This window comes from Convolutriloba macropyga, chromosome 8 (assembly GCF_964194025.1).
Source record: "Convolutriloba macropyga chromosome 8, txConMacr16.3, whole genome shotgun sequence".
NCBI lineage: Eukaryota > Metazoa > Xenacoelomorpha > Acoela > Convolutidae > Convolutriloba > Convolutriloba macropyga.
In genome coordinates this window covers 19,116,344-19,140,635 of record NC_134475.1, presented here as the reverse complement: position 1 = coordinate 19,140,635, position 24,292 = coordinate 19,116,344, and the positions used below count along the sequence as shown (strand labels likewise).

General features: G+C 36.2%; 1 protein-coding gene across 3 annotated transcripts; it reads right to left on the bottom strand.

Moving 5' to 3' along the window:
- Window positions 1-3,996: 3,996 nt before the first annotated feature.
- LOC142343983 (uncharacterized) lies at window positions 3,997-23,266 on the bottom strand. 3 transcript variants are annotated; one of them, XM_075395405.1, is made up of 3 exons: window positions 22,895-23,266; window positions 22,473-22,834; window positions 3,997-4,399 (listed from the first exon to the last, which is right to left on the bottom strand). In XM_075395405.1, exons 1-3 carry the CDS (start codon window positions 23,079-23,081, stop codon window positions 4,070-4,072), a joined length of 879 nt encoding a protein of 292 aa, XP_075251520.1. In that variant the 5' UTR covers window positions 23,082-23,266; the 3' UTR covers window positions 3,997-4,069. The 3 variants fall into 3 exon arrangements, with proteins under 3 accessions (XP_075251520.1, XP_075251522.1, XP_075251519.1); XM_075395407.1 differs by having other exon boundaries at window positions 22,901-23,265; XM_075395404.1 differs by having other exon boundaries at window positions 22,473-23,262.
- Between the last annotated feature and the right edge of the window lie 1,026 nt (window positions 23,267-24,292).

Here is a 24,292-nt window from a genome sequence, read left to right as displayed (position 1 = left end):
CTCTGTAACTGGGGAAGCAAAACATACTTGGGGGGAGGAAAGGAACCTATAATGCCATTCATTAAAAAAACAAAATGGAAAACAATTTCCGCAAACTTTTCACTTGAATTTTAGTAGTAAACTAAAGTTGGTACAGTTCAGCTGCTTAGAATTGAGAATAAATGAGTTAATTGAAACATGCGAAACAACAGAAGTCACAGACTAGACAGTCAATCGGGAAATTTTCAAACAATTGTTACATTAGAAGATACTCGACAACAGTAATGGCTTCACAAGTTGTTTGGGGAAAAAATTTATCATGGACATCAGTTGTCAAAATCTCTGGGAAAAATCTATAGGAAATCCAGACATGTTTTAAACGCACAAACAAGTTCTTACAAATCACACACAACAAAACAACTATTAGAAGAAAGTCGAAATATAAAACAGAACCTTGTAGCAGAATGTTTACCGGAAATTAGTTGGCGGAGCACACCAACGCAAAATCATTCCAAATTACTTTTTAGTGATGGCTATTTCTCTTTTACGCTGAATTTAGTGATGACTATTTCTCTTTCGTTATGCTCGCTGAATTTGAGGCCCAAAAGTCAAATGGTCAGGTGACGAGATCTATCAGACGCAACATCGGTAATACAAAAATTGCAATAAAAGGCAGGAGGACTCTGATAAAAGCTACAAATTTTGTTTAGAGAGAGATAGAGTTAATTTCTCTGAGTAAAAATGAACATCGAAAAAATAACATATTCCAAAAATGTTTAGGGTTCGAGATCCGAAAGCGTCCACACATCCTTGCATCACATTTTCATTAGATCGGAAAACATGATACAATCAGAGAGGACAGTTCAAGGATCCAATTGGATCACTAAGCACTGCCCTTCAGTTTCCCACAGTCGGATTAAAAATGCGGTAAATAATAGATGAAATTCTCAAAGGAATTTTCAATTTTTGAACAAATTTTTCATCCATTTAGAGAACCCCAAATTAAAGCATTATGTGATGTCCTTTATTTAATTTTTTAACAACATCAAATAGCTGCATGCAAGGTATCAGTAAGATTGTTTTTGTTAACTCAAAGTTCGACAAAATGTAGTTACCTATGAGCTTGCGCAGCAAACTGACAAACACACTTTCCGAAAGCTGATTATTGATTGATGGCAACACATTGCTTTCCATTAAAAAAAATTAAGAAATATGACACTCCTGTATATCAGTGATATCTGTTCGAATTTTTGTTTAGGGTTTGGTATTTTCAACAACCATTTCAAATATCTGAGTTGAATTGTTTTATCGGGATTCAAAAGTACACAATTCATTGAGATAAGTATCTGTGTGCAATTTATTCACTTATTTAATTGCTAACTAAGGGAGTTCTTAAACGTGCAATTTGTGCGCGGTTAAAACCTTGTATTTCACAAGAAGACGGGTCAGTTAAACTCTGTGTATTTCGAAAACAAAATCAGTCTTAAAATTTATTTCTGCAAATGAACCACTGTTTCAAGGGCGGTAAATTCGACAGATCCATATATCTACACGCCGTATTGAATGATCGTTTTGTGTTTGATGAGAAAACTGGAGTAGAACGCTTTTGGAAACATAATACTTTAATTTTTGACACTATTCCACACTGAATCGATGACTATTTCAACTTAAAAAATCTCTGAAAACTTAACTATTCATCTAAGAGCACTCCAAGATATATGCAGACTTCAGATTCAAGTATATTAAGAAAACTAATTTAAAACTGAAAAACAATGACATTAGAGGCACTGTTACCTATTTTTATATTCATTTGACAACTTTTTAAGAAAAAGGGACAGCTTTTTCTCATTGAGACATTTCTCTACATTTCGCAAATCCTTTTGTATTGATTCAAAATCATTATTGTCTGTTGTTAAGTTGGCATCATCTGTGAAGAGAAGTTCTGCAGACTTAACACACGTCTGGCAGGTCATTTATGTATATAAACAAATAGTGGACCGAGAATTGAGCCTTGTAGACCACCACAGAATGGCCTCAACCAGCTGGAGTTGCAATTATTGACTGATACACTTTGCTTTCTTTTCGAAAATCACTAATCCAATTTAGGCAAACCCCACTTACACCAAATAGCTCACGCTGTAAAAGGATCTGGTGGTCAGTTGTATCAAAGGCTTTTTTTAAGTCACCGAAAAATGTGGCTGCTCATGGTTCTCACAAACTGTTTCCATTAATTTTGCAATGGTATTGGTTGTGCTAGGATGAATAACTACGATGAATTAAATCGAACGTTTCAACGTTTTAAAGTACGCGTATATAACACTATACATAACGCGTTCAAAACTTTTACTCCACACAATGAGAAGTTAGATTGCTCTGTAGTTGTTTATTTTGTCTTTCGCCTCTTCTTTATGATGAGGCACAATTTCAGCTTGTTTCAGAATACTCGGGAAATTAGTGTTTAAAATGACTTATTTATAAGATGAACAAGATGATTAGAATTTAAGGAACTTGTTTTCTCCATTAAAATTGGACTGACATCTTTAACTCCCGAAGATGACTATTTTTTAAGATTCTGGATTAACTGCAAAATTTTCGTGCAAATTTTATAATAAAACAACACACTTCAATTTATTAACTCAAGAACTAAAAAAGATCTCATTTGGGTTGTGTTCCTTTAGTTTTTGTCCTATACGTACAAAAACAGTTTTAAGCTCGTTTGGAATTTTTAGGTTCTCATCAATTCGTCGACCAGATTGCAGTAGGTAAGGAATGTTATTGTTACCAGAAGCACCCCCCTCAAGTTCATTTAAAAATCTATAATCTATAAACTTGTCTTGCGTCTCCGATGATTTTGAAAACTTCTGTTTATAATATTTCCTTCTTGCTTTGATTATCTCCATTTTTGTTCGCAAGTTTTTCTAATTTTACCTTGTTATGTCGGTGAATTTACGCAGACTTGTGTGATTGATTTCATTTGCAAACCATATTTTCCGATGCTTTTCCGTTATTTCTGCTTGACCTCCGGTAAGGTGCAGACATTTCCAATACCTGTTGAAATGTAATCACATATCTCTCAAATGCTCAGTATATACTTTCCGTTTTCTCGTAACTTATTGTGTCTTAAAAAGGTTTCAACAAAAGCGATTAATAACTGACTATGAGAATAGTTTAGGACAAATACCCAGATCCATACTACCCGTAAAGACCATATGGCTAAAAAACAACCGACGAATGCAGCGCGAATTGCTCTCAAACGACAAGCTAACGGTTGGCTTCTGTAGTAGGGTGGTCAAGCGTGGGTGCAGGGTTGGGAGGGCTGCACGAGAGCGGTTCCAAATTTCCAGGTGGAGGGAGGCCGGGTGGAAAGTTGGTGGGGGGCGTGACTGAGGGGTCACAATTTTAAGATAAGGAACCTCCCTTCACACCATGAAAGTCTCCTAGAAACAGTTTTGGTGAATAGCATACTTAGAGACTAGTAAGGCCCTAAGAGAGCTGCTCAATTACTCAATGCCCTCCCTCCTGTCTTTTCTGGTTTAGCCTGTTTTTAAGGAGAAGTTAAAGGGTCAGACGAAAAATCGGTCAAGCGAAAAATCGTGTACAAAACCACAGAATTAAAATAATTGCTAAAAACTTCATTTGGGAGCAATTAATAATTGCAACAAACTTCTTTTGAGAGCAATTAATAACTTTTTCTATGTCCAAGTGTTAGAAATCAAAACAATAATTCTCACCGTCAATTGGTATAATTGGACAACAGATCACCTCTAACTGATAAGTAACCAGTAACAGTTGCAGGAGCTCTTCCGCTTCCTTGGTATGAGTGGCTATTGTTAGAGGAACTGCTCTCAATGGGTTAGAACCAGTAAAAACGATCAGATATCGAACTAAAAAACGAAATTCATTATTAAAAATTATCACAAAAAATTTAATCGAAGAAGGATATCGGTCAGCGGAATAAGCACGCATAAAAAGGCCTACATTAACAATTTATCTTTCGCTCTGATTGAAAAAAAAATCTAAACATCAGTTCAAATTTGGAATCAAAACAAATCTAAACAAAATAGAAAGACAAAAACAGTTCATTACGTTTTCAAAGCAGAGCCGAACACGCAAAACTGTTGACATTGTTTGAATCATGACTATCAGTAGTTCCCATTCCATCAGTCGATGACAAATGCTCATTAGATGATATAGAAGAAAGTTGCTTGAAAAAATCATCAATAGTTGCCGTCATTTTGTCGGAGTACTCTTTATGGACAGCGTAGCCACTGAGGAAATCTTCGGTAGTAATATTTCTGTATTGTTGATCCTGAGGAGATAATTGACTCATTTGAGGTGAGCAGAATTTGTCCATGATTTTAAGCTGATTTGTCCAGTCGATAGATAATTGCAGGTTCATTTCAATTTGGTCCAGCAAGGCCTAAAGGGATTATCAATTTGAGCAACGATTCATTACAAGCAAATTTAAGAGTTGTATTTGAAAGGATTTGTAAGCAAAATTCATCAATTTCTAGAACTCAAACTGTTGAAAGAGCTTGACCAATATTTCGATTTCCAGTATCGGTGACTTCTTACTTCAATTAATTCAAAAATGAATACGGAATGCAAAATAAAAAAAGGATTGAAATTGAAAGCCAAAATCATAACCAGAACCATTCCCAAACAATGTTTCGGGAAAAAAAACTCTCAAAATGAAATGCTAATCCCATCGCATTCTAAGGACGACATTACATTATATTGCACTACATTACTGAAAATTTCAACAAAAAGGAATGCAAATTGAAGAAATTGTTAAATGCTGATAATGCAGAGCAATTAAGACTCAACATTATGGTCACTATGCTAAACAGATATTATTTGAAAGAAACAAACAGCATCCAAAAATGTTAAGAATAGATTACGAAAATTTGCAAACAAAATAGTAAGCCCTTAAACAATTTGAAAAACAATAAGAAAACAAAATAGAAAAAAGTAAAACTCTTCATTCAGCCACGGCTTTTCTCATCCATTAAACCAATGTGAGTTCAATATTTTGACTCAATAAGACAATGTGTACATAGTTAAGATCAAATGCCAAAAATGTCAGAATAATGTTTGAAAAATTCGAAACTTGGCAGTGCATGCAAATGTTTATTCTAGTTGAACCAAAAACATTAAGAAAAATATGTATAAATTTATTTTTTAAAAAAGAAAAGTACCTCATGTAAAAACAAAAACTCAGGAGAGCAATGGTAAATTTAATAAAATGTCCTTGCCATACTGATTAAAGAAAAAGGTCACTTATTGAAAAAAAAACAAATTTAGCCATTTTTTCTCTTGGAACGTATTACTAGTCTCCGTAAAATGAACTGCAGAGAACATTTCCATATCTTCAGCCTGGATCAAATATTTGTTCCAAAACAACCTTTAAAAAAGCTAACTCGACGAAAAACGGCTAAAACGGTTAGCTAAATGCACCTTCTTTTGGAGGAACTATTCGAAGTCAAAAACTCATTTACTCAACAAGTACAATGAACAAAACAGTTATACTAAAAATCTTGTTTTAACTTTCAGCCTGAGCTCTTAAGGCTCTTCGGAGTGGTGGATCACGGTTTTCTTCTGTTAAAACAAGCAACTGTTCTCACGACTTTATTCTTGTTTCTCTCATAAAATAATAGCTTTCAGTAGGTTACCTTTGTTATGTATATTCATTAAATATTTATCCGGATTCAACAGAAGCATATATGGGCATTGAGTACAATAGTTTACAGCATAGTAAATTTAACAACAAATATACTTGTATAATTTAAATGTACCGGTTAAGAAATGTAACTTAAAACAACCAAATGTTTATTAACTCTATGATCATCAAAACAATCCTTTTTAGGACTACTCGATATCAAAGGATATCATACTAGCTCCCTCTTTTTTTTCTTTTAGCATATTTTTTTTCAAAATAAGAATATACGGCTACAGATCATTGCACCAATTTACCACAGCTTAATTGAGTCAAAACTTTTTGAAATAATAATGAATGATTTACAGAAAGTTTCAAATATAGAAGGATAGACATTTTATAAATGAATAATTTTCACATTGACTTCTTCGAAGTCGTTTATGGAATCACTTTTTGTATATACCGAGCATAGACTTTTTCTCCGCTCCATAAGCTCTTCCTCCCTTTCGGTGTCAGGGGCTCTAAGGCTGTTATCCGATTTGGACTTTTTCATGACAACATGTGCACGCTTTTCCCACTTATCTCTCTCCTGCTATTTTTCGAAAGTGATTTTGTCAACTACGACCATTGGTTTGACTGGAACCTTTTGTTTACCGACCTTCATAAAGTTCGGGACTAAACGACGTACAGAACTAAATCTGTGATAAAGATACATGCATAGTAAGTGCAAGACCAATGAAACTAGGAATGATACCACTCCCATAAGGAGCGCGTATTTAAACGGCATGTAGCTCTCAAAGGTGTTACTCAAAACAGGTTTCGAATGTGTCATTTGAATGGCGATGGGCTTGGCTATCTCTGCAAGGTTTTCTGTTGTTCTCATTGACGGAATTTTTATTAACTTTTCTTGTACTTGTCTCATAAGAGTAAGACTGGCCTGATCTTTTTTGTTGAAATATGGGAGTTGGTCTATTTCTGGCACTTCAGTCAGTAAATGCTTGAGAGGGTCAGAAAGTTCTACTTGAATTTTAATTGCTGGAATCTTGTGACAGCTTCCTAGGTCAGATCTAATTTTCAAGTGTGGAGTTGTAATTTGCTTGCCACATTCCAATGTGATAAGACATATCTGGCAACCGGGGTAGGTTCTGACTTGGAGAGCGTTTGAACTATCCATGGAGGACTCTCGCAAGGTAAATGTGTCCGTCGCTGACAAGATTACCTAGATACCGTATCCTAGGTTTTCTGCTGCCTCTATAGCAGGCAAAACAACATTTTCAGTTGGACAAGTTACTAAAGCATCCAAGTTCGTTCCGAAAAAGAGTGGCTAAGCATGAGGAGTGTCCCAACTCCGTTGGAATTGTCTCATGACAAATTCTGTTGTTGGAAGATCCTTAACATTTCCCTAGTTGATCTTCGCTTAGCACTGCTGTTTCCATAGAGTCTTCTGATACGGCTAAGTATGGAGTTTCTATTTTCCATCTAATTGCGCTTCCAGTGCCTTTTTGTGGCATTGGTACAATTTTATCGGTAAAAACTGTGAAAACTGTTTGACGAGAAGCCAACGGGATTGCAAGGGTTAAAAGTAGCCCTTGCTTAATCGATAGTGCATCCGTCAACAGTTCTGCATTATAGTAAGACAGGAGATCATCCATGGGAATTGCTAGGGTCAGTCGGTCACGAGCGTTCATCTGTTCGCGTGCAACATAGTCTTCAATTTTCATTAGGGAATCTCGAGGTACTAAGGACATCGGTAATCTTTTCTGTAAGTGTTGGTATTGAATTGAGAAGATTCATGCGATATCCAGTAAGTGCAGCTCTATAGCTTTTGACATCCGAGTATATCATATTGAGTAACAATGCCGCAGTGTCAAAATTAAAGTTTATCTGCTGATTTGAAAAAAAGTAATTGATCATAATCTTGGAGCAATCTAATGTTTTTCTCGAAAACTTCGAACTGCTTTTGAATTATTTCCCAGTTTCTGTTCTGGTTCTCAATAAGTTCATTTTGAATCTTGTGCAGAGTGGCCAGTTCATTCGAACTGAGAAAGATTTTGTCGTCTGTCTCTGATTTTACAAATGAGACCTAGGTCGCTATCTGTTCTGTATAGTCGGCCAGTTTTTGAATGTTTTCTGCATTTTTCTTCGCTTTATCGTGACATCCTCCAAATACTCCAATAATTCCACAGCTGCCTGATGAGCCGAAAGCAATTCCTCCAAAAAGTCCGATTGCTGCCAAACCTGCTAGAACTACTGGCGCTGCTCGTTTTTTGCGATTAGGAACTGTGTTTTTCAATGCTTCCAAGAAGTGCTGTGTCTCATTATGCAGGTAGCTAACCTCTGTTCTAGCAATTGCCACCTCTTTCTCAATTTTTCGCAGAATCCAGTCTAGGTTGAAATCATAAAAAAAGTAGCTGTTTAGGTGTTGAATTTGTGAACAGACGAAGAGGAACAGATGAGCAAGATGAAATCAGAATTAAATGTGTCCCTTTTGAGTTAGATGAGGCTTTTACTTTTTTGTTTTAATTCTATAAGCTGATTTTGTAATGCAAAATCTTCACGATTGTGCTCTTTGTTTTTATCGTCTCTTTTGTGTGAATGTTTTGGTTAATGACTTTTACTCTGTTTTGCAAATATTCATAGCTAATTTCAAAAGGAGTTTTTCAGTTCGGAAATGTGTTTCAACATAAGTTTGGGACAATTTGGTTTGCTTTGCCGCCCCAATGGCACTTTTGCGTGGTCAATTCCTGATGGCATTTTATCATTCAGTGAAACAGTTCCCTCTATTTGCCCCCGAACAGCTTCGGAAGTTTCAATTCTGGAAGGGTACTTAAGATTTTTCGTGGATCAATTCATTTGTTTTGATTCCGATCTCCATTCTATTTGTTGCGTTCATGAATCTAATCAGGAAACAGAGAGCGCTTACAGGAGATGTTTAATGACTCCACAGTACAGCAAATGACTCCACTGTATACAGGCAATTACTTAAGGATTTGAGTTATTTCTAGCAAGTACTTAAAACTAATGTTACTTGTGTTGTTTTCTAGTTGTTATTTAACGCACAGTTTTGGTTTTGTGCATTATAATTCAGAAGCAATGAATTCTAAAAGGCGTCAGTTTGAGTTTAATGTGTGGTTATTCTAATTAATTTGTGGAACTTGTCTCACTTTTGTTTACCCACTTGGCCTATTTAGATAAAGTCTATCTTTTCATCCGTACTGCTGACTTCAGATTGCATGGATCTTAGCCCTGTGTTATCTAAGCTCTCTGAGCAAATTCAACAAGTTGATGAAGGTCTTGGCTCTCAAGTTTTACGTGGAAGACCTTTCATTATTCGGGAACCTTTGGTGAAATATCAGGACAAAAATATTGATGTTTCTTTTTGCCTTTTTTTTAAATAAAAACTTCATTAATTCTTTGTTTTAACACCTCAATGTTTGAGTTGATATTCAGTTATTTTTGCTATTTAGAGAGCAAATTACGGTGCAAAAAAGTTCAGTACAGTGCTTTCAAAGTTCACGTGTAATGATAAGAAAACTGGATTTTTCGGGACAAAAGAGAACAATCATTGTGTCTTAAAGACTACTCAACACGATTTTCTTAACTGTCAGTTGCCGCATGGGTTTACCCTGAGTCCTTGGTCCATCGATTTCAATATCCTAAGTGCCGGAGCTCAGTACACAAACTTTCATTGTGATTGGGAAGATCCCTGTGATGCTTTCATCACGTTGCATGGTACAGGAAAAAGGTTCTGGGTTTTTCTTAACCCATGTAAAATGGCTGCAAATCTAGAGCCTTTCAGCGAAACTCCCAGCAGCTCAATTCATCAGCTTGATTATTTCAAAGACTATGCAGTTCAAGGGTGGCAGTTACCTGGCAATACAGTCTATTTACCCTTCGGGCAATATCACTGCGTTTTAACAATTGCTCGGCCCGATCAATGGACATGTCTTTTGTCTGTATCTACTTTTATTAGCCCTAAGGATCAAAAAATGGCTTGGCCAGGTATAGCTCAAGAAAGATTACAAAAGCAGCGTGAGATACAGCGTTCGCAAGGCGTTATAACTACTCTACTTGTAAGCTACTTTATTTATTTAATTTTTTTCATCAATAATCTATTACTTTGTTGTCACTTTTGTCTCATGTATTTCACCTCAATGTCATTTTTAACGGTTTTCCACAAAGTAGCAGCTCAAATGCATAGTAATAGTAGAGAACTGCCGTCGTTTGAGGCTCTAACTTGTTAAATAACTTGCAATTTGTGCATTTTTGGCCTAATTTTAGGTGTTAAAAAATGAATGTTCAATTAATGTTCAAAACTCAAAAAATTCACTTCTGTGGACCTTCTAACTATGCGGCATTGTTTCTGTATCAATAAAATTTAGTTCTAAGCTAAATAACAGACGCCAAACAAGCATATTCATCTCCTCATAAAGATATGAAATTTCAGCCAGAACGACGATTTTTGATGTGTAAAAATTTTTGACCACGAAAGGTCTATAACTTGCTAAATAATTCGAATTTCGTTGAAATTTTTTGCATGCAGTTAGGTATCGATGTGAACTTAATTTGAGTGTAGTCAGAGACGATGATTTATTATTCAGTTTTTTAGGGCTACCTTTTCATTGAGAAAAAATCGCATTTTTTGGAGTCTGATTTTTGGCGAATTCTGGTGGTCAGTTCTCCTAATGCATGATAGATAGGACTTTTTTATCCCCAATTCCTCTCAGTATGGTTATAGTTGGGACTCCAGGCCAATTTTTTTAACCCTAGTGTGATAAGTTGGGAAAATAGCCCATGAAAAAAAATTGAGAATCAAGTTTTCCCATTTTTCGGCCTAATTAAAAAAAACGCATTCACTTCTCAACTATTGGTTCAAAATTGAGCAAACTTGGCAGGCACAAGAACAATTGGTGCAGATGGTGATAAAGTTTGGTGGCCCTGCTGTTACTCCTTCATAGAGAACTGGTTTTTTTGCGTTTTTTCTGCACTTTTGACGTTTATTCCATTTTTCTTGCGTTTTTAACTTAAACTTTTGCATTTTATTTTCACCTCTCGTCCCCCTGGCATATTGTTGAAGGTTACACGAGCTTTTTTTGGGTCATCTGTTTATCAGTTGTAACTTGTGTGCTTTTCAAAGTTTGGTTAAAAATTCAGTTCTGTTATGTTTTTGTTTTTTAGTTAGTTTTTCTCATATTTTATTTGCCCAAATGTTACAACTTGCCTGTAATTATTGACACATGATATGATGTTCAAGTTCAAATAATCGCTGTTGGAAAAACTATCACAACCTTTAGCGCTGTTTGTCCAAAGATATTCTGAAAAATTTGCTTCACTACATGCCAGGGCACTGCATCGAGACCAATGCCTAGTCTTGGTACAAAAATTTGGGTCAAATGATTTTCTACGAAATGGTTTCTTAGTAAGATGAGCGATTGGTAAACTTTTGCTATCAACTCATTTTTCGAAACTTTTTGTTTTGTGATGGGATTATAAACGAATCGGTCCGAGTATCTATTGTAATGAACATGTATTGAGCCGCCTGCAAGGTTAATGTTAGTTGGTACGTCAATATTTACCAAGCTGGGACAAAATTTTGCAAGATTTTGCCACAAATTATTCGAAAAAAATGGATCAGACAATGTACTTTGTACAATATTGCCGTTTATTTCTTTCATTTCCGCTCTCAAACAAATTATATTGCTCAACTCAAAGCTAGAATAATCTTCCTTTGTCAGCGATTGCCTAGAACTACTGGGTTTGCATATTTTAGACTTGTTTTTTGAAGTATCTTGACTTGAACTTGATTGTATCAAAGTTGACGGGGTGTTTCTTTTCTCCTTTTCCCTTTCTTTTCTACGTCTTTCTATAGTTTTTGCTAGATCACCTATAGAGCTGTAGTCTCGCATACCAAATTTGTTCAGCGCTTCATCTACCGTTTGAGTTTTAAGAGATCTATCTCCTCTGTTTGACTTCGAAGTTGAAGGCTACTTGAATGTTACTTTTTTTTCCTTTGAAATTTTTGGTTCTGTGTAGATTGGTATTGGCATTTTGGGTATGCGCGACGACCTACGATGATTGCTAGCCACTGGTGAAGGAGTTGACGTAGTGCTGACCGGTGAATCAGGTCCTCGCTCCAGTTAGCATCTCGTGAATTTTTGATTTTATTGATCTTGGACTTTCAATTTGATCCTGATCATTGTTATGGCCTTGTATTGTTATTAATAGCTCCTCAGACTCATCAATACTACGATGGGCATCTGATAGATCCTCAAATGGTTCAGCAGGGGCTGGATCGTCAACAAAAAGGACTGGTTCGTCGTCAGGTTGTACTTCCGGTGGTTCAAAAAAAATTGGGGGACTTGGTGCCCTTGGTGGTGTTCCAGGCCCATTTGGTAGTCCTGGTGCTGGATGACCTATTGGATAACTCCAATATACCTGCGCTGAAGGGGTGCTAAGACCGTTTTTGTTACTGCTTGTTGTTCGATCTTCATAGTACTCTTCGAACAATTTCCCAATTTTTTCGTCAAAAAGTTCAGGTTCCTGTCTAAATTTGCTCAAACTTGGGTCTGCAAAAAATTTGGTTGTTAATGTATCAATATCGTCTATTCTGGTCTGTGGTACTATTGATCGTAATCTGACTTCATGAACACATTGCGTAAATTGCGTTCCAACTTTTCGGATCAGATAGTTAGTTTGTAGGAACTTTTTCAACTTTGCATAGCGGGACCCAAATTTGGACAAAATTGTGACTAAGATCAGATTGATTTACTCAGCGCGGATTGAGCAAAAGACAATAAGAAAATTAATCTAAAGGTTTAGCTTCCGCTTTGTCATCGTAATAACTTCTATACATGTGATACATTGTGACAAGTTTCTCTTTGACTCGAGAAAATTGTTGTCATTGCATCTTGTAAGGTATCAAGAAAGGTACCTTTCATTATTCGGGAACCTTTGGTGAAATATCAGGACAAAAATATTGATGTTTCTTTTTGCTTTTTTTTTAAATAAAAACTTCATTAATTCTTTGTTTTAACACCTCAATGTTTGAGTTGATATTCAGTTATTTTTGCTATTTAGAGAGCAAATTACGGTGCAAAAAAGTTCAGTACAGTGCTTTCAAAGTTTACATGTAATGATAAGAAAACTGGATTTTTCAGGACAAAAGACAACAATCATTGTGTCTTAAAGACTACTCAACACAATTTTCTTAACTGTCAGTTGCCGCATGGGTTTACCCTGAGTCCTTGGTCCATCGGTTTCAATATCCTAAGTGCCGGAGCTCAGTACACAAACTTTCATTGTGATTGGGAAGATCCCTGTGATGCTTTCATCACGTTGCATGGTACAGGAAAAAGGTTCTGGGTTTTTCTTAACCCATGTAAAATGGCTGCAAATCTAGAGCGTTTCAGCGAAAATCCCAGCAGCTCAATTCACCAGCTTGATTATTTCAAAGACTATGCAGTTCAAGGGTGGCAGTTACCTGGCGATACAGTCTATTTACCCTTCGGGCAATATCACTGCGTTTTAACAATTGCTCGGCCCGATCAATGGACATGTCTTTTGTCTGTATCTACTTTTATTAGCCCTAAGGATCAAAAAATGGCTTGGCCAGGTATAGCTCAAGAAAGATTACAAAAGCAGCGTGAGATACAGCGTTCGCAAGGCGTTATAACTACTCTACTTGTAAGCTACTTTATTTATTTAATTTTTTCATCAATAATCTATTACTTTGTTGTCACTTTTGTCTCATGTATTTCACCTCAATGTCATTTTTAACGGTTTTCCACAAAGTAGCAGCTCAAATGCATGGTAATAGTAGAGAACTGCCGTCGTTTGAGGCTCTAACTTGTTAAATAACTTGCAATTTGTGCATTTTTGGCCTAATTTTAGGTGTTAAAAAATGAATGTTCAATTAATGTTCAAAACTCAAAAAATTCACTTCTGTGGACCTTCTAACTATGCGGCATTGTTTCTGTATCAATAAAATTTAGTTCTAAGCTAAATAACAGACGCCAAACAAGCATATTCATCTCCTCATAAAGATATGAAATTTCAGCCAGAACGACGATTTTTGATGTGTAAAAATTTTTGACCACGAAAGGTCTATAACTTGCTAAATAATTCGAATTTCGTTGAAATTTTTTGCATGCAGTTAGGTATCGATGTGAATACTTAATTTGAGTGTAGTCAGAGACGGTGATTTATTATTCAGTTTTTTAGGGCTACCTTTTCATTGAGAAAAAATCGCATTTTTTGGAGTCTGATTTTTGGCGATTTCTGGTGGTCAGTTCTCCTAATGCATGATAGATAGGACTTTTTTATCCCCAATTCCTCTCAGTATGGTTATAGTTGGGACTCCAGGCTAATTTTTTTAACCCTAGTGTGATAAGTTGGGAAAATAGCCCATGAAAAAAAATTGAGAATCAAGTTTTCCCATTTTTCGGCCTAATTAAAAAAACGCATTCACTTCTCAACTATTGGTTCAAAATTGAGCAAACTTGGCAGGCACAAGAACAATTGGTGCAGATGGTGATAAAGTTTGGTGGCCCTGCTGTTACTCCTTCATAGAGAACTGGTTTTTTTGCGTTTTTTCTGCACTTTTGACGTTTATTCCATTTTTCTTGCGTTTTTAACTTAAACTTTTGCATTTTATTTTCACCTCTCGTCCCCCTGGCATATTGTTGAAGGTTTCACGAGCTTTTTTTGGGTCATCTGTTTATCAGTTGTAACTTGTGTGCTTTTCAAAGTTTGGTTAAAAATTCAGTTCTGTTATGTTTTTGTTTTTTAGTTAGTTTTTCTCATATTTTATTTGCCCAAATGTTACAACTTGCCTGTAATTATTGACACATGATATGATGTTCAAGTTCAAATAATCGCTGTTGGAAAAACTATCACAACCTTTAGCGCTGTTTGTCCAAAGATATTCTGAAAAATTTGCTTCACTACATGCCAGGGCACTGCATCGAGACCAATGCCTAGTCTTGGTACAAAAATTTGGGTCAAATGATTTTCTACGAAATGGTTTCTTAGTAAAATGAGCGATTGGTAAACATTTGCTATCAACTCATTTTTCGAAACTTTTTGTTTTGTGATGGGATTATAAACGAATCGGTCCGAGTATCTATTGTAATGAACATGTATTGAGCCGCCTGCAAGGTTAATGTTAGTTGGTACGTCAATATTTACCAAGCTGGACAAAATTTTGCAAGATTTTGCCACAAATTATTCGAAAAAAAGGATCAGACAATGTACTTTGTACAATATTGCCGTTTATTTCTTTCATTTCCGCTCTCAAACAAATTATATTGCTCAACTCAAAGCTAGAATAATCTTCCTTTGTCAGCGATTGCCTAGAACTACTGGGTTTGCATATTTTAGACTTGTTTTTTGAAGTATCTTGACTTGAACTTGATTGTATCAAAGTTGACGGGGTGTTTCTTTTCTCCTTTTCCCTTTCTTTTCTACGTCTTTCTATAGTTTTTGCTAGATCACCTATAGAGCTGTAGTCTCGCATACCAAATTTGTTCAGCGCTTCATCTACCGTTTGAGTTTTAAGAGATCTATCTCCTCTGTTTGACTTCGAAGTTGAAGGCTACTTGAATGTTACTTTTTTTTCCTTTGAAATATTTGGTTCTGTGTAGATTGGTATTGGCATTTTGGGTATGCGCGACGACCTACGATGATTGCCAGCCATTGGTGAAGGAGTTGACGTAGTGCTGACCGGTGAATCAGGTCCTCGCTCCAGTTAGCATCTCGTGAATTTTTGATTTTATTGATCTTGGACTTTCAATTTGATCCTGATCATTGTTATGGCCTTGTATTGTTATTAATAGCTCCTCAGACTCATCAATACTACGATGGGCATCTGATAGATCCTCAAATGGTTCAGCAGGGGCTGGATCGTCAACAAAAAGGACTGGTTCGTCGTCAGGTTGTACTTCCGGTGGTTCAAAAAAAATTGGGGGACTTGGTGCCCTTGGTGGTGTTCCAGGCCCATTTGGTAGTCCTGGTGCTGGATGACCTATTGGATAACTCCAATATACCTGCGCTGAAGGGGTGCTAAGACCGTTTTTGTTACTGCTTGTTGTTCGATCTTCATAGTACTCTTCGAACAATTTCCCAATTTTTTCGTCAAAAAGTTCAGGTTCCTGTCTAAATTTGCTCAAACTTGGGTCTGCAAAAAATTTGGTTGTTAATGTATCAATATCGTCTATTCTGGTCTGTGGTACTATTGATCGTAATCTGACTTCATGAACACATTGCGTAAATTGCGTTCCAACTTTTCGGATCAGATAGTTAGTTTGTAGGAACTTTTTCAACTTTGCATAGCGGGAGCCAAATTTGGACAAAATTGTTACAAAGATCAGATTGATTTACTCAGCGCGGATTGAGCAAAGGACAATAAGAAAATTAATCTAAAGGTTTAGCTTCCGCTTTGTCATCGTAATAACTTCTATACATGTGATACATTGTCACAAGTTTCTCTTTGACTCGAGAAAATTGTTGTGTCATTGCATCTTGTAAGGTATCAAGAAAGTCTGAACTTGGCATGGCTGCTTGAATGGCTTTGATGTAAATTCTAACAACCAGTGGTTTATGAGGTTCTCGGTCATGAAAGACTAAGGTTGGTGAGCACCCTATAGCTGAAGAGTAAGATGTGTTATGTATAAACACTCCTATGTCTAACCATTTATGCCAGTCACTGCCTGTTTGATTTGAATCCAACCTAAGGATTCTTTTCATGGAAAGGTGAGATTGCTCAACCACTCCCACTGATAGTGTTTAAGGGTTGCATGTCTTAGTTTGATCTCGAGAAGACTCACTAATTCATGCATTAGGTCAGAAGTAAAAACTGAGCCTAAATCTGCTATCATCATGTACGGCATGTAACTATGTCTGAAGAAAATGGAAACTAAGGACTTTGCTACTGTTGGTGCATCTGCTTTTGAAATTGGAATGGCAAAAATGTACTTAGAAAATACATCGACTGCAGTTAGTGCAAATTTGTCTTGATTACTGTCAAACGGACCTATGATACCAATTTGCATTACATCACCTGGATAATGTTGCTCTGAAGGGGCTGAAGTGGCGGTCTAAGGGTAACGTTTTTCGCTGTTTTAAACTGCCAACAGGTTATACAGTTTCGGATATAGCCAATAAGGTATTCTGTGAAACCTGGGAAATAAAATCTGTTTATAAACTCAGCTACTGTCCTGGTGATACCTATGTGACCACTAAGTTTGAATTATGGAGTCGATAGAGGATCTCATTCCTCAGGTGTTTTGGGACACAAAACTGGTAGGCTGAAATCTCTCCTGTGTCGTCAAAAATTTCTGTAAAGGATTTGATTCCAAACAATTAGACGTGGAAACTGCTTCCTATACTTTCTGAGTTCAAATGACAAATAACGGCTGTTATCCACTTCATTTCTGCTTAACCACCCTATTACTTTGACAATATCTTTGTCTTTTTGCTGCTCCTCCACAAATGATAGTGGATTAGACAATTTTTCTATGTCTGGAAATGAGTCCAGTGGGTTTTGCAATTCTAATGCATTCATTTCCGGCTTAAACTGAATTTTCATAATATCACTTCTAGGCTCCGTCGAATTGATTGAGATTCCCTGGTTTTTCAACTGTGAAAGCGTAGCATCGTAAATTCCTTCCTTCTTGAATTTGTCGGTTATTTCAGTGTCAAAAACTTGATCCTCTGATTTTTCAAACATATTTTCAAACTCTGTAATAGCTGACAATGCAACGTCTGGTGTTTTTGCTGATAACGATATTTTGACTTCTCGTACTGGAATGCTCTCTTACATTGCCAATTCAATGGCATTTTCAGGGTCTGTTTGAATTCGTGAAATATAGTCTGCTGCAACGTTTGCTTTGCCTGGAATGTGTGCTAAGGCAATATTGTACGCTAGTACTCTGTCCAAGTATCCGCAAAGCGAAGGATGAAATGTTCTTGCCTTGAAGAACTGGGTTAGGCTTTTATTATCTGAGAAAACTAAAACTTGCTTTTCTGCTCCCCAAATATAGTGAGAAAATTCTTCCAATGCAAAATATAGTGCAAAAAATTCTTTGCAGAAGATTGACAATTTAAGCTGTGCTTTGTTAAATAGTTTCGAGCCGAAAGAAACTGGAGCATATAATCTCTGCTCTTTGTGTTTGTCATCTTTCAGATAATCTTCAACTAAAAGTACGTATCCAGCTCCATGGTAGCTTGCGTCACATAATATAACATGGAGACCTGGTTTTGGAAATCTGAGTAAAACAGTTGTTGCTTTCCTCAAGGCATTACGTATCTGTTCTAAAGCTTCTTGATGACGATCACTTGTTGAAAAAAATGCTGACTTTTGGAGAAGTTTGTAAAAAGGTATCAAGATTTCATTTAGCTGAGGTATATGACTAGGAAAGAACTGGACAACTCCAATCAATCTCTTTACCTGCTTTACGGTCTGTGGCATTTTCATTTTTGAAAGAAATTTATCTATTTTCTTACTTTCGACGTAAATTCGAGATGCGAAGTTAAATGATAGTAGTTGTACAGAAACATCATCGGCCATCTGTAAACAGTGGTAAGCTTGAGAGCAATCAAGCTTACAGAATAGCTTTTTTCCAGCAAACTGGTTCACTGCGTCTTGCATATGAAATTGGAAACTTTGAATTTAGGTAGTCGTTTCGTAGTAAATGGTTTATTCTACGGAGACCAATGAGAATGCTGAGTTTACCTGATTCTTTAAGTTGGGCAAAAATGGGACTTCCGTACTTTCAGTTTGACAAGGTTGTTATTAGTCCGAAAGAGTGCATTGAAGCTATTTCAGTCAGAAGTTCATCTCTAAGATGAACTGGAGTGTGAAGGCTTTGTAAAAACACAAGTAATGATGGTGTCAATTTTATTTGAAGTTCAGAGTTGTAGCCAACATCAAATCTGTGTTTAGCAAATACGTCAAAATTTTCTACTAGGAGTTGTTCAACTTGTTTACGCTCTGTTTCTGATAAGATTGAGTCTTGCCAAGAAAATTGTTGTAAAAACTCATTCCTATCACTCTGATTTTGTATTGGGTTAATTTTTTCTCTTTCTCTGTACTCACTTATTTTATCATATACCTGTTTTTGCCAATTTGATAGACAGGTTATGTCTGGACAGTTTTCCGGTGTTGGAAACCAAAATTTCTCGTATTCTGGTGCTGGTTTTTCGATTTGTTGCACTTTTGGTATTTCTATTAACTTGTTAATTTCTGCTAAGTAGTTTGATTCATCTATCAGTTTTGCTAACTGTATAGTATCTGAACTAACATGCTGAAGTTTTTGTAACTCCTGGAAGTTTAAAACTTTAAATTGTGCTACTGGCGTGTTTATTTTTATTGTAATTGGGTGAGTGTTGAAATCTATAACTGAGACAAAAACTGTGTTTGTCTCAGTTGTTGTTACTATTGCTGAGCTAACCAATAACTCTGCTTCTGTTTCAAACTGTTTTTGAGGCGTAACGACTCCACTATAATGTTTGATTTCAGGCTGTGAGTCCTCAAACTTGCATTCTAAGACTCTCCGGGACTGCTTCAATAATTATTTTTCTTGCAGCAGTTAAATTGAACTTACAAGGTTTCAATATTCTACGTCTGCCTGTTAAAGGTTTGATTTCATTCAAATGAACAGATATGTCTTCAAACTTGAGTATTTTGTATCTAGGACAAATTTGGATATTTTTTATGAAAAATGAATTTCCAATAATTATGTTATTCATTTCAGGTAGCACTGAGAAATCTTCTGTGAACTTATAGTCTCCGATGTGCAAATCGACTGATACTTGTTTATCAATGTTTATTACTTGGCCTGATGCTGTTTTAACTTGACTGAATTTTGGTTCACAATAAGAACTTTAATTTATTACGCTATTTTTCTGTAGCTCCAATAAACTGACTCCGACAGTGCACTTGTTGTTGCTCCTGTGTCAACTAGTGCTCAACGCTTAAAATTTTTCAAGAAATTAATTTGAACATAGGAGAGTTCTTCTTCTAATGTTATAACAGCATTTATAGATGATGACTCTACACGATGATTATAATTAATTTTTTTGAGTTTTTTTTTATATTTTTTTGTTTTTTATTGGACTAATTTAGCTGTGGCTTAGTTAGTTTTTTTGCATCGGAAACGGTAACGTTTCAGATTTGTACTGATTAGCATTTTGGTTACTTGAAGTTTGACAGTCTTTTGCTAAGTGGTTGGGATATCCACATTTGAAGCATATTTTTGGTGCCGATTGCACATATGGGTAGTGGAAACTCTGATCTGTTGTCTGGAATGTTTGGGAAACCTGGGGGTTTTGCTCAGAAAATTGGCTCTGACTTGTTTGTTGATTATATTGATTTGGTGCTGGAAATTAGTTCTGATAGAATTGCTGGGGAGATGTTTGGAATGGTAATTGCCATTGTAGGTTCCTATTTCTTGGAAATTTTGGTCTATTTCTATTTCGTTGATAATTTTGGTAGCGCCATTGATTGTTATTTGGTCTAAACGAACGCTGACCTGAGTTATTCTAATTTCGTGGTTTAAATATATTTCCGCCACCTTGTGTTTTGAGTAATGTTTTTCTGCGAGTTTCCTTCTTGTCGGGTTTGACTATTATCAAATTTACGTGTAAGTTCCGAAATTTTAGTCTCTAGTTAATCTTGTGCTTGGCCCATTTTTGTGAGCGCATTTACTAAATTCTCAAAAACTCCTTGTTGAATTTCACTAACTGATCCTGGTGACCATTCATCTGTGGGACAAAGGTCCTTCAAAACTAAATTTTTCCGAGCTGCGTTACATGCTTCTTGCGGTGTCGCATTTATCGGGAAGTTCAAAAAGTTTTAGGCGTAGCCAATTTGGCATTGCTCTTATAAATGCTCTTTTAATTTGATTTTCTCTATTTCTGATTGCGCTTGCTAACCTTTCCGCATTTACAGCGGTTTCTCTGTCAAACCTAGGCCTATCAGCGTCATTTGCAGCTGACGCTACAACTGGCAAATTAGGATCTGGGTAAGCCTGCTGTGCGCATGTTTGAATCTGTACTAGAAGATCCTCTTGCGTTGTTTTTCCGGGATTAAACTTAAAGTTCTGTAACTTTATTGCATGAACTTCTCTTAAATTTGGGTCACAATACTGATTTCGTAGTGCTGTGAGTGCATTTTCTAAGTTGTTTTGAGTCGCTTCAGCTAGTGTTAGAAAAAATCTAAGAGCTCCGTCTTTTAAGTGAAATAGCAAGAAATTTGCTTGTTGATCATTAGGGACTGCTGTTACTGCTATGAGACTGCGCAATAAAGCTTCAAACTCGCGCCAATTTTCACTTTCGAGGCCCGGGAATGAGCTGAGAGATATATGGTTGAGCCATGCGTTTGAGCCATGTTTGTTAAATTAGATTTTGTTTAACCATTTCCCTAATAAGGAGGAGAGAGAAGGTATTTTCTTTGTATAAGCTTATGAAAAACCTTTCTAATTGTTTCAAAAGATGACTGGGTTAGCACTGATAGCAAACTGATTAGCGAAGGATAGAGTGAAAGTGAAAGCACGTGATGACATGTATAAACTACACTGAGATAATTGGTTTTACTGCATTTGTAAACTTACTAGTTTTTGAAGTCTGACTGTTCTCTGTAGTTCTCAGCTCTTCGGAGTTTTCACCCTATTGTTCTCTTCCGTTCTGCCCAAATCCCGTTGTTATTCTGTGTTGAGACTTCTGGTTCTGCACCTTCCTCCAACTGTCGTCTCCTGATGATCCGTGTTTTTTGTTAAGTCGTTCAATGAAGTCGTTCTTAATAATTCTCAATAAGGATTTTTCACATTAACCAATGATACGAATTGCAAGTTATCTAACAAGTTTTATTTCGAAATTTTTCACAATTAATTTTCTAAAGTTAACACGACTGAAGTGCAAATTTCATTTGCATGTTTTGCATGGCTTGTTAATAGTTTAAATGGATTTTTAGCTCTCTGATGAAAGCGATGATGACAATTTGACTTTGGCCGAAATAAAGACAAATAAAAGATCAGAAGTTTAAAGTTTCAATGGAAGGTAAGATCAACCGTTTCCCTTCTGTCACCATCTAATAATCTTGTTTTAACTTTCAGCCTGAGCTCCTAAGGCTCTTCGGAGTGGTGGATCACGGTTTTCTTCTGTTAAAACAACCAACTGTTCTCAAGACTTTATTCTTTTTTCTCTCATAAAATAATAGCTTTCAGTAGGTTACCTTTGTTATGTATATTCATTAAACATTTATCCGGATTCAACAAAGCATATATGGGCATTGAGTGCAATAGTTTACAGCATAGTAAATTTAACAACAAATATACTTGTATAATTTAAATGTACCGGTTAAGAAATGTAACTTAAAACAACCAAATCTTTATTAACTCTATGATCATCAAAACAATCCTTTTTAGGACTTCTTGATATCCAAGGATATCACAGTTATCGAGCTCAGAAGATGTTAGTTCACACTATAAATTTACTCACTTTCGCTTTTAAGGTCAAAACGCCACTTGAATGTAGTACTTACGGTTTGAAAAAAAAACCCGTAGAAAGCATACTCTTCGATTCAAAAGACAGCTCCCCAAAACAATTCAAATTCTTTGCATTTGAAAAAAAAATTTACGGTAAGAGCAACAATTGCTTCGCTATCGCTTTCGGGCTACTAATAAAGAAACCTTAAATTGCCAGGGATTCATCCACTCAGTTTCCGCCATATAAATCTTTTCTGAATATTTCTTAATAACAACAATATACATACTGATATAATTCCCTCTGATACCCTTCTTATATTTATCAAACTTTAACTACTGGAAAAACTAAAACTCACCATGCATTCTTCGGCAGCTTGGCCCAAAGCGACGTTGCTGTATTCGTTCGCGGGGTCCTTTTCACCACCCGAGGACGAAGTCACTACACTTCCACTGGTGCTAGAACTGACGTCAGTAGCACCATTATCTCTCCCTCCTTGGTTATTCACAGCCATCACACAACACGTCATCAACTTGCTCAAGGAATCTTTCAAATGTCGATCAGATAAAACTTTCAATCTATTAACAACGTCGGTTGCTTTAGCTGCGTTCGAATCACTGCCACTTGAAGACGTGGTATTCTGACTTGAACCAAGACTTGACGAGGAATTAGGGTGGCCTTGAACATTAGTAGACTGTTGCTGATGCTGGGACTGACCACCTAAATATGATTGGCTTTGTGGAACATTGCTAACATTTGCAGGCTGCTGTTGGTACTGACCCATACCAGGTTGGAGATTTGTTTGCATTGACGCAGTCATCGGAAGTTGATTTGTATTGGGTGGGTTTTGATCGTAATACTGTGGCATATTAGCAATTGAAATATTTTGATTTGGCGGAACTTGAGCAGCATTTGGAGGCACCATGGATCGGTTTCTCATCATCTGGGCTTGTTGTTGATGATTCATATCGATCTTTCAAAGGAATTCCATTTATGCAAACTATCTCTTTCAGCTGCAACAAAGACCTAATACAACCATTCATAAAAATGAAATTTATTTTTGGTGGATTGTATTCTAACAAAAAAATTCAAAGAGAACAAAGGCAACATGGAATTTTGCATATCTACTGATAATGATAGACTGCAGTGAATCGCTAAAAACTCGAGTTGAACCTTTGAACTCCTTTAAGACCGAGTCTTCTCTGCTTATATATTCCAACGAAAGACTGGTCGTGACTGGACCGCTCACCTGCTGTTATATTTTCAATTTCCGATCTTACAGAAAGGTTTTTGATCATTGAATACTCTCCTAGAATAATTTTCAAAAATTGTTTCATTTGGATTTATTCAATTTTTAACGGTTTAAATTTTTCGGATGATATATCTTGTGTGGTGTAGATGATCACAGCGGTTGAGCGGTTGTCGACGTTTAACAAAGTAGAAATTTGAAGAACGCCAAAATCCCAATTTTCATTTTTAGATGATTGCTTTGTTTTCCTCTAGAATCGATTTTACCGATTTGGGAAGCGACTCACTTTGTATACCAGAAAAATCTTGCGCTCGAAAGGAGAAGCTCTCTTTATTCGAAATTGAGAATGAAACAAATGCACTAGGTGCATTTTTAGGACGTGATTGCAAAACTATTAGAGAAGTGCTGGTGCTGTATATGACAAGTTATTTTAACTAATTTGCGGTGAAAGCGCTTCCATTCGCACCTTTTTTGTAATAATCAACCTCTTCAATAGTTTGCCGATTTTTTCGAATTAGTCCAAGAGACTTTTCAAGAGAAGAGAAATCTCTAACACCAAGCACAAAATACGTGCTACGCAAAAAAAATATTTCCACCTCGATCTTTACTTTCGAATCCAATTTAGGGTTAACCATTTATCACGCAATTGACCTTAAAACTTATACAAGGAGTAGCAAATGACGTCAGACGCGATTTTCAATGTTGTTGGTAGTAGTCTCGAAAGAAAGAGTAACTTCTTGAGAGCGACCAAATGTTCCTCACAAAGAAATACATAAAAAAATTTGAAGGACAGGTCAAAAAATGCCATCCAATCAATTCACTGGCAATCAAGCTCAATACAATGAGACTTTTCAAACTCATGAAGACAAGGTATTTATTCAACCAAAAAACTTGTTACAACAGGCTCCGAGAAAAAACTGGCTGCGAGG

Excerpts from the sequence above, each read along its gene's own strand:
- LOC142343983 (XM_075395404.1), bottom strand. The coding sequence starts at position 23,081 with ATGAATCATCAACAACAAGCCCAGATGATGAGAAACCGATCCATGGTG. Across the intron at positions 4,400-22,472 it reads AAGCTGCCGAAGAATGCATG|GCCTTGCTGGACCAAATTGA; the intron begins GTGAGTTTTAGT and ends TAATCCCTTTAG.